The sequence below is a fragment of the Protopterus annectens genome, chromosome 7.part1 (assembly GCF_019279795.1).
Source record: "Protopterus annectens isolate FY-2018-M chromosome 7.part1, PAN1.0, whole genome shotgun sequence".
Taxonomy (NCBI): domain Eukaryota; kingdom Metazoa; phylum Chordata; order Ceratodontiformes; family Protopteridae; genus Protopterus; species Protopterus annectens.
Window position 1 is genome coordinate 231,393,803 of NC_056740.1, and position 13,036 is coordinate 231,406,838.

Below are 13,036 nucleotides of genomic sequence, written 5' to 3' on the forward strand. Positions count from 1 at the left end.
TGTCTCGGTTGGTGTCCCCCAAGGGTCCATACTAGGACCCCTTCTTTTCATCATCTTGTCTAATGATCTAGCCTCATCCACAACACATGCTAAAGTAGTTTAGTATGCAGACGATTCAACTTTAATCTGCTCAGCAGATACCTTACCAGACCTCCAAATAGTAGTCCAACAAGCTTTTAATGATATAGAAACATATCTAAGTGAATCGCAACTAATCCTCAACCCCAAAAAGACACTGTTAATGCTATTTACCAGTAGCAAACAATCACCAACCACCCCTCCTTTCACTATTCTCTCAGCAAACAACAGTCATCCAACCAAAAGAACGTAACAACGAACAAGAACACTTGACAAGAGTCATCCAACCAGTTGAGCATACAAAACTCATTGGAGTGATAATTGACAACAAACTCAGATTTAACCAACACATAGCCACCACAATTAAGAAAGTTCATATCAAACTTGGCTCACTGTACAGAAGCAAGCCATTCCTCACTGACCATACCAAACTAGCCATATCCAGAAGCTTCCTCCTCTCTACACTCCTATATGCTTTTCCCCTTTTACCAACCTAAAAAAATCAGACCTAACCAAATTGGAAACTTGCTACAACAAAATAGCCCGTTTTGCAGCCAACCTTCCCCACCAAACCCACCATTGTATTGCTCTACTTAAATGAAATTGGCTCGAGCTACCTAACCTTCTTCGTCTATACCAACTTAATTTCACACACAATATTTTCCATCCTGACAGTTGCCCATCCCTCAAGGAACTTCTTGTTCCCTTCTCATGCCCACAAAGTCGAAGATCTGCAGACACAAACTTTCTCACAGTAAACAAAGCTAACAACACTCACGGTGAAGCCCTATTCTCAAATCAGATAGCCAAATTATGGAACTCTGTACCCCACACCCTCCAAAATGCACCTGAATCTACCAGATTTAAACTACTATTTGAACATCTATCCAAGAACAGGCATTGCTCCTGTGCCAAACCTGACTGGCAAGATATCTGTAACTCTCTCAATATACTGTCCACTTGTTATCTCATTTTCTCCCTCTCCTCGGTGTTCATTGCTACTCAAAAATAAATGTATATAAAGGAAATGTAATTTGGTCATAACTGTAATTTAATATGTACACACTACCAACTTTATTTTTTCTCACGGTGATCTTCACTGAAATGTTTGTTTTTCTTTTTTAACCTTTATTTACTAGAAAACTATATTGAATACTACTTTGTGTAAACTAACTAGAAGATATGTATTCTGCATCTTATTGTATGTATACTGTTGTGCTATCTAATTATTGTATATTGCTTGTGTTTCTGTGGAGCTTTTCCCCCAGGCCTCCACTGAAAATGGGCTTCTGTCCCAGTTGGACTTACCCAGTAAATAAATAAATAATGATAAATCCTGTAGTGAAGGCATTTGTTTGCATGTATTTATCTGAACTTCTTAACAAGGGTAGTGTGCTTATCACTGTGGCTCATTTAAAGATTTAGTCCAGGGCATATAAAAGAATAACACTGTAATACATAGAATGATACAGCAGAAGAACCAGACAAGTTAATGTCAACTTAGTACATCAATATCATACAACTGTACATAGTTAGAACAGAAGTAATAGTAGTGCAACAGGGTGTGTAGTAGCCAGTTGTAAGAATGTGGGTCAAAGAGAGAGAAAGGAAACGGAAAAGGAGACTAAGAGGTGAAGGTACTGAGGATGAAGTTGGCTATACAGCATAATTAGATGGAGTAAGAGAGTCTTTTAGGTAGCATGGAGTATGGTCACAGCTGTAGCACCTTTTTTTCACAAGCAAATATGTAATTAGGTTGTATGATAACTATACAAAGTGTGCAGTATTTTATGCCATCCACAATATCCATAAGTTGTTGCTTAACCATATAGGTCATCCTACCATTTTGGGGATTGATGGTTTTCAGCAGAATGTTATTTTACTTTAGCATAATTTATTAAAAGAATTTGTTAAGCGATTTACTTTTTTTGTAAATATCAGTGAAGTAGTGAAAGTACTGAGTGGAAAAGAGAATATTGTTGGGTTAATTAGGGTGTAATAAGTTTATATACTTGTATTCCCTATTCAACAGATTTAACAGTGGAGGCATTTTATTTAAGGGAGGGGCCTATGTGTCTTTCATACTTGCATTATTGTAGTTTTGTTTAACGCACACTATCTTTACTTAGAAATATAGAAATAAGAATAGTTCTGGGAGTCTCTTTTTGCTCCTGCTTATGCAAACATTTTCATGCCAGAGTTTGAAAGAATGTGTGTGTATATATATATATATATATATATATATATATATATATATATATATATATATATATATATATATATATATATATATTGTTCCGTTAGGTCGCCACAGCAGATCACATGCTTCTATTTCTTCCTGTCCTCTGCATCTTGCTCTGTCACACCAACCACCTGCATGTCCTCTCTCACCACATCCATATTCCTTATCTTAGGCCATCCTCTTTTCCTGTTACCTGGTAGCTTCATCCTTAGCATCTTTTTCCCAATATACTCAGCATCCCTCCTCTGCACATGTCCAAACCAAAGTAATCGTGCCTCTCTGGCTTTGTCTCCAAACCTTCCAACCTGGGCTGACCCACTAATATACTTATTATTAATCCTGTCCACCCTCGTCACACCCAGTGCAAATCTTAACATCTTTAATTCTGCCACATCCAGCTCAAACTCATGCCTTTTTGTCAATGCCACTGTCTCCAACCCATATAACATAGCTGGTCTCACTACCCTCTTATAGACCTTCCCTTTCACAATTACAGGTACTCGTCTGTCAGAAATCACTCATGCACTCTTCTCCACCCACTCCATCCTCCCTGTACTCTCTTCTTCACCTCTCTTCCACACTCACCATTACTCTGAAGTATTGACCCCAAGTATTTAAACTCATCCACCTTCGCCACCTCTACTCCTTGCATCCTCACCATTCCTCTCATTCACACACATATATTCTGTCTTAGTCCTGCTGACCTTCATTCCTCTTCTCCCTAGAGCCTATCTCCATCTCTCCAGGGTCTCCTCCACCTGTTCCCCACTCTCACTACAGATCACAATGTCATCTGCAAACATCATAGTCCACGGGGACTCCTGTCTGATCTCGCCTGTCAACCTGTCCATCACCATTGCAAATAAGAAAGGGCTCAGTGCTGATCCTTGATGTAACCCCACCTCCACCTTAAACGCATCCGTCACTCCCACTGCAGACCTCACCGCTGTCACACTACCCTCGTACATATCCTGTACCACTCTTACATACTTTTCTGACACTCCTGACTTCCTCATACAATACCACAACTCCTCTCTAGGCACCCTGTCATATGCTTTCTCTAAGTCTACAAAAACACAATGCAACTCCTTCCGACATTCTCTGTACTTCTCCATCAACACTCTCAGAGCAAAGATCGCATCTGTAGTGCTCTTTCCTGGCATGAAACCATACTGCTGATCACTAATCATCACATGTAACGAATTTATGCAACTTCAAGTTGTAGAATATGTTTGCTATATTGATGAATTAATGTTATGCTGCGATATTAATCGGGTCATAAAATTTGTGGATAATTTGCATACTAGTAAATGGGGTATTAAGTTTTTGTTAGAGGTATTTAAGGCAGTGGTAAATTTCTATGATGTAACACTAAATGTTGAACAGAAACAGTTTAAGACATCCCTGTATAGACAAAGGACATCCGCTAATAGTTTTCTTTATGCGGATAGTTGTCATCACCCCATTTCTTTAAATTATTACCAATAGGGAAATTTATCTGATTAAAACCTAATGCTAACGGAAATGCTGAGTTAGCAGATGATTTAATTAAAATATTGAAAGCTCAAAGTTGTACAGAGCATTTATTGGAAGAGACAAAGATTGTTTTATTTTTAGTGGAAACTCATAATGGGAAAATATAATTATTGCAGTAGTTCAGTGATCTTACTGAGAGGTTATTCTATGTATCAAAATACTCTTTTTCTCCAAGATATTTATGGACATTATAGTGCTGCCGGTAGCACAGTTAGACATTGCCCGTTCGATTCTCAGTTAGAGCGTCTTCTGTGCAGCAACATGGGTGAATGGGCGTTCCTTCATTGAAGGTTGTGCGTTAGGCCCGGCAAGCCAGTACATAAAAATCTACTGCCAATCAGTAGCGGACCGGAGTTCCATTGTGGCGACCCCTAACCGGGAAAAGCCGAAAGAGACAAATTAGGGCATTTTATCTGATGAAAAGTTGAAATGAGTTCTTCCCAGGTATCGTGATTTTTTTCATATTCTGGAACACTTAATATTGGAGAGACTTTTATACAAAACGTCTGCTAATAATTTTAGAACCTTGGGCGTACTGTTTGGATGCATGTCATGCAATATGTCTGTTTATAGGATGAAAAAAATAATAATTAGTAGAAAAACACTGTTAGTCATTATTATAATTGTCCAAAATGGTGAGTAATTTATGGAATTTTGTGCAATTGTAATCCTCCACTCTGGTATATTGGCCAAACAAAAAGAAAACTGAAATTCAGGTTATAAAGATCATTTGTAAGATGTTAGAAGTGAGAAAATGAATACAGAAGCATTACATACTCATGAATTACATAATAGGATTGTTACCTGTTTTTAGATTCCATGTTCTTGCATGTTTTAGTATTAGGTGGAAATAAACTAGTAGCATTAAATCAGTTTGAATTAAGGATGGTCGTTAAATTTGGGAACACCTGCACTCAAAGGTTTGAATACTGGAATTAATGTGCAGTTTTGATTTGATTTAATTTGAGGTTTCTGTCATGGTTCCTTTAATTTTTAATTGATACTAAATGATTTGATGATGTAAGATTTATATAAAAAAGTATTTGGATGGTGCTCCATTTCACTACATAGAAGGCATGTTGCCAAGGCGCTAGGGGTATTGCATCTTTACAGTTAATTTCTTCCTGTCTTTGAGTGTGTTTTCTTTGCTTATTGGTAGTGTGTTAGTGATCTGATCACAACTGCCTGGTTATGGCATTTTGTGCGATGCATGCTTGAATAAGAGCATTTTCAAATTGCATGTAAATGCATGTACAGCTGTTTTTCTTTTATTGTAGATGTATTTGGAATATGATTCAAATATTTTTTGTTTATCAGGATGCTGGAGAATCAAGTGCATCAAACTTGGCTACAAGACCAAAGCCTAAATCTGACAAAAAGTCATTACGAGGATCTGGTAAGTATTACTTTTAAAAGCTAGCCGTTTGCATTTTGACACCTGTCTGGGGACTTAATCATTTAGTCTCATTCACAGTTTTGGCTGAACTATAAACTACTGCCAAATTGAGCCTCATTTAGTCATTTGTTGGAGCTTCTTCTCCATAAACAGCATTCTGCATAGTCTGATGCCTTAGTCTGTGGTGGTATTGCAGTAGTGGCAGTATTGTGAATTCTGCTCCAGGATTTCTGCCTCAGTACTTTTTTTACAGCTGTTTAAATTCCAGTTTTGCTGCTAGTCAAGTATTCTGCTTATTATGTACCTGCTTAAAGTTGCATTCCAGTGTCTTTCTGTTGACTTTTACGTTTTTCCCCTGTTCTTTGTGTCTGCCCTAGCCCTCACTGAGACATTAAGCTATTGTTTCTGAAATTCTAACAGTATTGGCTTTAGGAAGTCAGCTTCTTGCAGTTTGAATTTTTCACCAGCCCTCTCACTCTTTTTATGTTTTAAAAAAGCTGTGCCTGTGGCTTCTGTCACGTATGGTAATCTGACTTCAGAGTCCCTCCCTCCCTTCTTTCTCTCATAGGTAGGTACTAGGCTATCGGCCCAAGGGCCAAAGCAAGCCTAGCCAATAGTGTATTGGCTTTCACCACCCATGTATTGTTAAGTTCCTGCCCCTCTATCAGCAGTGTCCCAGACATAATCCCAGGGGTGAATTTCCTATCACCCATCCACTTATCAAGGTTTTTCTTGAATAGTGCTAATGATGAGCTTTGCTTGACATGGATGGGAATTTTGTCCCAGAGCATGGGAAGTCTCTGGAACAAGAATCTATCCCTCCAGCATGTCCTATTTATTGTAGTGGTGAGGTTTAGGTCCCTAGAACGTGTAGCTTGGAGAGATTGGGATTTCTTCAAGTGGAGCATGTCCAGCAATTCCGGGTTTGACATGGCTTTGTATGTCAGACAGAGGTCTCCTCGGAGTAAGCGGTATGCGACCGAGTAGAGTTTGAGTTTTTTGAGCTGGTCGACATAGTGCAATTGTTTGAGGCCAGTGATCCTCTTGGTGAGGCCTTCCTGTGGGGCCTCTCAAGTTGTTGCAGGTGTCTTGTGAGGTACATCCCAAACGGAGCATTGTATTCAATGAGGGTGTCTGATAAGTGATGAGTGGAGGGGAATGATGACTTCCTTATTTCTAGATGTAAACCCTTTTGTGATTGTGGGCCATGTAGAAAGATTTTCTGACCACTGTGGCAATATGATTATCAAAGGAGAGGTTACTATCCACTTGGGTCCCAAGGTCTCATCACACTTTCTGTGTTAGGTGAACTTCCCCCTATTTTGGTAATTCATGGGTACCATGTTTTTGTCAAAGGGGATAACAATGCACTTTTTGGCATTTAGTCTGAGGCCATGATTTTGACACCAGGTGTCAGTCTCGGTGAGGCCCTTTTGCAGGATGTCTACGTCGGCAGGGGTATCGAAAATGCCACCCAGTTTGCAGTCATCTGCGAACCTGGTTAGCTATAGACCCTTGGGGTTCACTTTCACTTCAGAGAAGTATATACCGAGCAGGAGGCGTCCCAAGACTGAACCCTGGGGTAGTCCACGTGTCACTGGTTTGGAGTTGGATCTGAAGTCTGCGACTCTTACCATGTGGGTTCTGTCCATGAGCCAGTTGGCCACCCATCTCGTGACATAAGGGTTTATGTTAAGGTTGATGAGTTAATCTATGATTCCTGAATGAGGGATAGTGTCAAAGGCTTTAGTGAGGTCCAGGTAGGCTGTGTGGACCACCTTGCCCTCGTCTAAGGCCTTAACTGTTTCAAAGAAGTCTACCATGTTTAGGAGACATGACCTACCTTTTACAAATCTGAATTTGGTAGCATCCAGAGTTTGGAGGTTACCAATGTCTTTGAGTTCCATGATGATACGCTTCATGGTCTTGCAGACCAGGCTTGTCAGGCTAATAGGTCTATAGTTCCTGGGGTCTGTGGTAGTTCCTCCTTTGTGGAGTGGGACAACTGTTGCTGTGCACCATTCTGTGGGCACATAGCCTGTTATGAGGCTGTAATTGAACATGGATTTTAGGTGGGGGGCTAGTTCATTTTGGAGTTCGTGTAAGACACAGCCTGGGATGTTGTTCTGGTCCCATGGATGCTGTGTTTTTGGCTTTAGAGAGTGCTGTTTTTACCTCTGTGTTTGTGATTGCCAGGGCTCTACAACTATCTGGTATAGTTATAGACCCTTTGGGGGTTGAGGGGGGGGAGTAAAGTTTACACTGAGCCTATCTGCCAATATGTTGGCAATATCAGTTGGCTCTGTATATTTTGTACCGTTCTGTTGTAGCTCGGTGCAGATCTGGGTGTTGCCATGGAGATTCTTGACATAGCTAAAGAATGCCTTGTGGTTGTCTTTGGAATCCCTGGCAATTTTTCTTTCAAAATTAGCTTTGGCGGATTTTATGAGAGATCTTAGTTTCTTACTGAGGCCCGTCATTGAGTTCCTCCATACCTGGGATTTTACTCTCTTTTGCAACAGTTTCTTCCTTCTATTGTAGAGTTTGTTAATGGCAGGGGACCAGCAGATTGGCTTTCTTTTTTTTGGAGGATACCGTCTTGATTTTATTGGGGGATAAGCACAATCCATGCACTCATGCAGGTGCTTGTAGAGTGCCTTTGTGTAGGATTCAGCAGTCGTGACTGTATTGACTGTGTTATCCGTTTGCAGGGGCATCGTGAATTTAGTCACATCAGTTTTGAGAAGCGTGAAGTTCGCTTTGGAAAAATTTTTTACGATGGTTTCCTTGTGTGAGGGTGGGGTCAGGATGTGGATATCTAAGGTGATTAGTTTATGGTTTGATCTAACGAGCAAGGAGTTGATCTCGGATGTTGAGCACCGGTCACCCATGTTGGTAATGACCAGGTCCAGAATATTGTTGCTCCTGGTGGGGGTGTTGACAGGTTGATCCAGGGCGTTCGAGTTTATAAATTCCAGAAATCGTTGAGCAAGGGGATTAGTACAAGAGTAGTTTCCCTAGTTTATGTGAGGGTAGTTGAAATCGCCCATTTTTATGGTATTTGGTTGGACTCTTATTTTTTCCAATATCCCCAGGAATGAGGAGTGAGCGTCCTGGGTCATGGTGGGGAATCTATAACAAGCTACAATTTGGAATGCATTTTTGCCCTGGGTTAGTTGCACTTGGATGATTTCAGAGGCGTCGTGTTTTGTGACTAGCCTGGAGGTGTGGATGTCCTTGATGAATATGGATACACCTCCGCTCTTCGTGTTTCAGTCTGGGTTTTGTGGCCGAAATGTGTTGTATGAATTATATACTGGTAGTGCTGGGATGCTCTCGGGAGCCTTGAACCAGGTCTCAGTCACTGCACAGATATCGATGTTCTCCAGTTTGAGGACTGCCTTGAGTGAGTGCATTTTGAGGTGTAGACTCCTAGTATTGAGTAACATTGCCCTCAGTTTTTTGTTACCTGTAGCTCTTATGGTGGTGGGTTTGTTTTTTGAGCCTTGCCTAAAATAGTCACTATAGGGGCAGCAAGAGCCTTGGCCAATATCCTGAATCCCAGGGGTGATAGGTGCAGGCCATCTCTGGCGAAGCATCGTGGCCTGTCATCTCAGGCAGACAAATCCTGGATCCCCTTTGAATGACACCAGAAGCTTAGCCAGTTGTTGTAAGCTGTTTACTTTTCCCACCCATTATTTTCTAGGTATCCATAATACTAAGTGCCCACCCAGCAGACCAGTATTGCTCTTGAGTAAGTAGTACAATTTGTCTCCTGCTCATTTTCCCAGAGCTCCTATCTGCTTGGCACCCTTGCCACACTCTTGAGTGGGTCCAGAATTTATCCTGCTCAATCCGTAGCAGTTAGTTATTTTATTATTTTAATCTTCCATTAACTTGCTCCATCCTTGGCAGATGAGAGATTTATTTTATTTTATTTTATTGTTTTGCACTTCATTTAACTGTTTTAGAGTGCTACTGCTTTATTTTTTGCTTTGTTGATTTTCCCTTGAAATTCCCATATCCAGGTAGTTTAAGTTGTTTTGTTTTAGCATTACACTCTCAAGCAATCTTTTTCGTTGTTTTTACATGAAGAGGTCAGCAGTGCCCTGTACAGACAAACTGTTAGGTAGTACATTTTATGTATAAAACTACCCTTAGAACTGAAACCTGTAATTTAATGTGGGTAAAACAAAACCATTGTATTGACAACACACCCCTTAGAGTTGACCCAGTAGTCTGGGACACACATAGGTAGTAATCTAGGCTTTGATCACCACGTGTCTACAGTGGTGAGGAAATCATTCTATGTTGCACAACTTATAAAAAAGGTATGGCATCCAAGTCCAAGGAAGTCAGTGTTCCACTGTATTTGGCATTCACCAGACCTATCATTGTGTACAGTGCCCCCTTTGGTATGTACCTAACCAGGCATATCCAACACCTGGAACTTCCACAGAGATTCCTCACTAAAAGAATACGCCCTGTATTATGTAATATGTCCTATGCAGACCGCCTCAAGGCCCTATCCCTGTAGTCTGTCTCTTACAGGCTTTTGAGGGGAGATCTATGCCTGGCATACAGGGCATTGTCAGACCCCACACTGATGGACCTCCTACACATCCACAAAACAAACAGCACCAGACCTACCTGTTCTAAACACTTAAACCTTACCTGTGATATGAATAGAACCTGCTGGAGAGAGAGAGGTATGTATCCCAGAGACTACCCCATCTATGGAACAGGCTGCCCATCCATGTGAAGCAGAGTTCCTCCCTAACCCAATTCAAGTGCAGCTTGGACAATTGGATGGGAGACGAGAAATTCATCTCTGGTTTGGCACCTCTGTCTCTAATGGACACACGTAACCTATAAATGGTTCATCTCCCAGGCCCATGCTTACACTTATCAGAGGCATCAGAACTTGTCAGAGATTTGGAATGCATGGCTAAGCTTAAAAAGGCCCTTGTGGTCGTTAGCCTAGTAAACACATATGAACCTATTGTGCAGATACAAGCTTAGAGCAGCTAGTTTGCATGTTAAACAGCGCTACTATCAAATCTTTACACAATCTAATGTAGTCTAGTACCAGACCTTAGAGACCACCGTAGGAGACCTCTGCATATCACAGTCCATAGTCTACAGTTGTTGTTGTGTCTTTCAGCTTTTCCCGGTTAGGGGTCGTCACAGCGGAACTCCAGTCCGCTAATGATTGGCAGTAGATTTTTACGTGCCGAGTTGCCAGCCCTGATGCACAACCTTCAATGAAGGTACGCCCATTCACGCATGTCTCCACACAGAAGACGCTCTAGCTGAGAATCGAACAGGACAACGTCTTACTGTGAGGCGACTACGCTACTGCAGCACCACCACTGCAGTACAGTCCATAGCCTACAGTATGCCATACAGGTCCGGTCAGCATGGATATACAATTTCCAAATGTTTGTGTAGGCAGCTTGGTAGATATGGGTATCCTAAGACAATATAGCAGTTGTTTCATGTTCACAAACATTTAATCCTTAAAGAAACAGATAGGGACTAAAGGTGGAGGAGTCCTCATCTACATTAGCATCAAGTATACCCCTAGTTTGGTTAAATAGGGTGATGCCTTGGAGTTTATCCATGTGGAAATTACTTTTGACAAAGTCCCATACCATATCCTAGCAAACTGTCACCCCCTATGTCCCAAGAATCCCATAACTCATAACTAGACGTATTAGAAACACTCCCCATTAAACCAAATACCTTGTTCATGGGATACTTTACCTACCCCTCCATAGACTGGAAAACGCACAGTGACTCAAAATTGCAGGTACAATGATTCCTGGACTTTAACACAAACACCCTTGACCAGATGGAGCGTACACCCACCAGAGGCGCAAACATACTGGACCCTGATACTCCCCAATATGGGAGAGTGCTGCACACCCCCAATTGTTACATCCTCACTGGCAAGGTTGGACGACAGAGTTGTCTCCTTTGAAATAAAATTCAACTTAACTCCAGCAAACCCTGTAATAGTTAAGAGCTATTCTAAAACAAACTACATGCTGTTGAGCAATAGTTTGTCAAAATTAAATGTCCCACCTAACTCAGTTTACCACTTTTAATTTTTTCCCATCATTTATAAAGCCAGAGTTTATAGGAAGTACTTTATAACTAAATATGTTTTTGTTTTAGATATGTTGAGATGTAAGGATTTTTTTTCTAGCCAGGTTTGGAAAATTGTAGGTATATTGTAGTGTAGTTTATAGTGGGTGTGGCACAGTTAAGCAAAAATGCATTATACTACTGCAATTCCACACACAACTGAATGTCCAGAACTGTTTTTGAAAGTCACTTTTAAGTACTCATTGAAGGAGGGCAGAAACACTTTCTCCTATTCACTGCTGTATGCCCTTTTCACCCCATTACTTATCAGGTGTGTGGTCAATGAAGGGAAATTCTCCTACTGCAATTTTCACTGTCTTTCGGCTTATAGTCCAAAGATTGTACAAATGCCAACATTCACACTGCAACTTTCACAATTGCCCTGCTACCATTTATACTTTCTTTGTAGGTCGTATATAAAAACAGAAGGTTCAGACTTGTCAGTACCCCGAAAATAGAATGAAATGCCACATCATCTCCCACATATCACTAAGGTAGAACACAGATTAAACACTGATCTGTGAGGCACCATTGTGACTTTCATGGATGGGAGTGAGACTGAATTTCCATCTTTCCATCTTATTATTTAGTATGTGTCCTGCAGGTAACTGTAGAACTGTCCATGCATGGTTGGGAGAAGCGTAGCTGGTTCAACCTGCACCCTGGGCTGCTACTCTGAACCAGTGTCCCACCGCTTCAGCTGTTCAAGTGAAGAGCAAAAAAAAAAAACAGTCCTTCTACTGGAACACCAATCAGGTGGCCAGATGCATGACATGCCACCCACCCCCACCCCAGCCATTCAGGTCCCATTTCTGTGCCCCATCTCCAACCTTTCCTCATCATATTTTATAGCAAACTTGCTACAGTTTATACCCTGCCTGCATGAAGCACTACTGCCCTCATGTTTTAGCTAAAAAAAGTCTTATTTTTAAACTGTACCAAACTTATTGCTACAGATATAGCAAACAGATGCTACTGTTTATAGCCTGCCTACATGGAGTGCTACAGTGCTCATGTTTTAGTAAAAAAAAAATGACTATGTAAATTGTAGCAAACTACTTGCTACAGTTTAGACCACACATGATTTACTGTAGTGCTCAGGTTTGACTCCTTAAGTGCTATGCCTCATGGTGTGGTTTTCTTCAGGTGCTAGAATATGTAGATTTTTCTTCTGTTGCCAGCATGAAAACTCGCAGTACAATGGTCACTCAAATGACTTGAGCAGCAGTGTCTGCTGCTTATCATCCCTGTGGTGGAAAATGGTAAAGGACTTTGTATATTCTTCAGAGTTTATTTCTTCTTTCTACCGTAACAGGGATCACAACATTGATAACTTTAGGGATCCCATGCATGGGATAAAGCATTTAGGAGCTGTTTATTAGGGGCAGTCCTGGGGTAACTTTTCTGTTTCCAATCCACAGATCCAAGTTGTGCTTGTATATGTATCTTCTACAAGCTATACCTGTCCCTCCAAACTGTTCTGTTAATGTTGAAGAAGAGGTTTAGATCCCTAGACCAAGTATTTCTGGTACAGTTTGACTTGCTGATGTGCATCCAATTCATCAGTAATGGATCAGAGGATGCCTTGTATGCCAGACACAGGGCACATCTTAGCAGTCTGTGGGATACAGAGT

At 41.0% G+C, this 13,036-nt stretch overlaps 1 protein-coding gene across 1 annotated transcript in view; it reads left to right on the top strand.

Annotated features, from left to right (window-relative positions):
• The window catches only part of SELENOS (selenoprotein S), a 352,333-nt gene that overhangs the window by 245,216 nt on the left and 94,081 nt on the right, over positions 1–13,036 (top strand). The window contains exon 5 of the mRNA XM_044078683.1: positions 5,174–5,252. Within this exon, the coding sequence (XP_043934618.1) occupies positions 5,174–5,252 (79 nt within the window). The remainder of the gene's footprint in view (positions 1–5,173; positions 5,253–13,036) is intronic.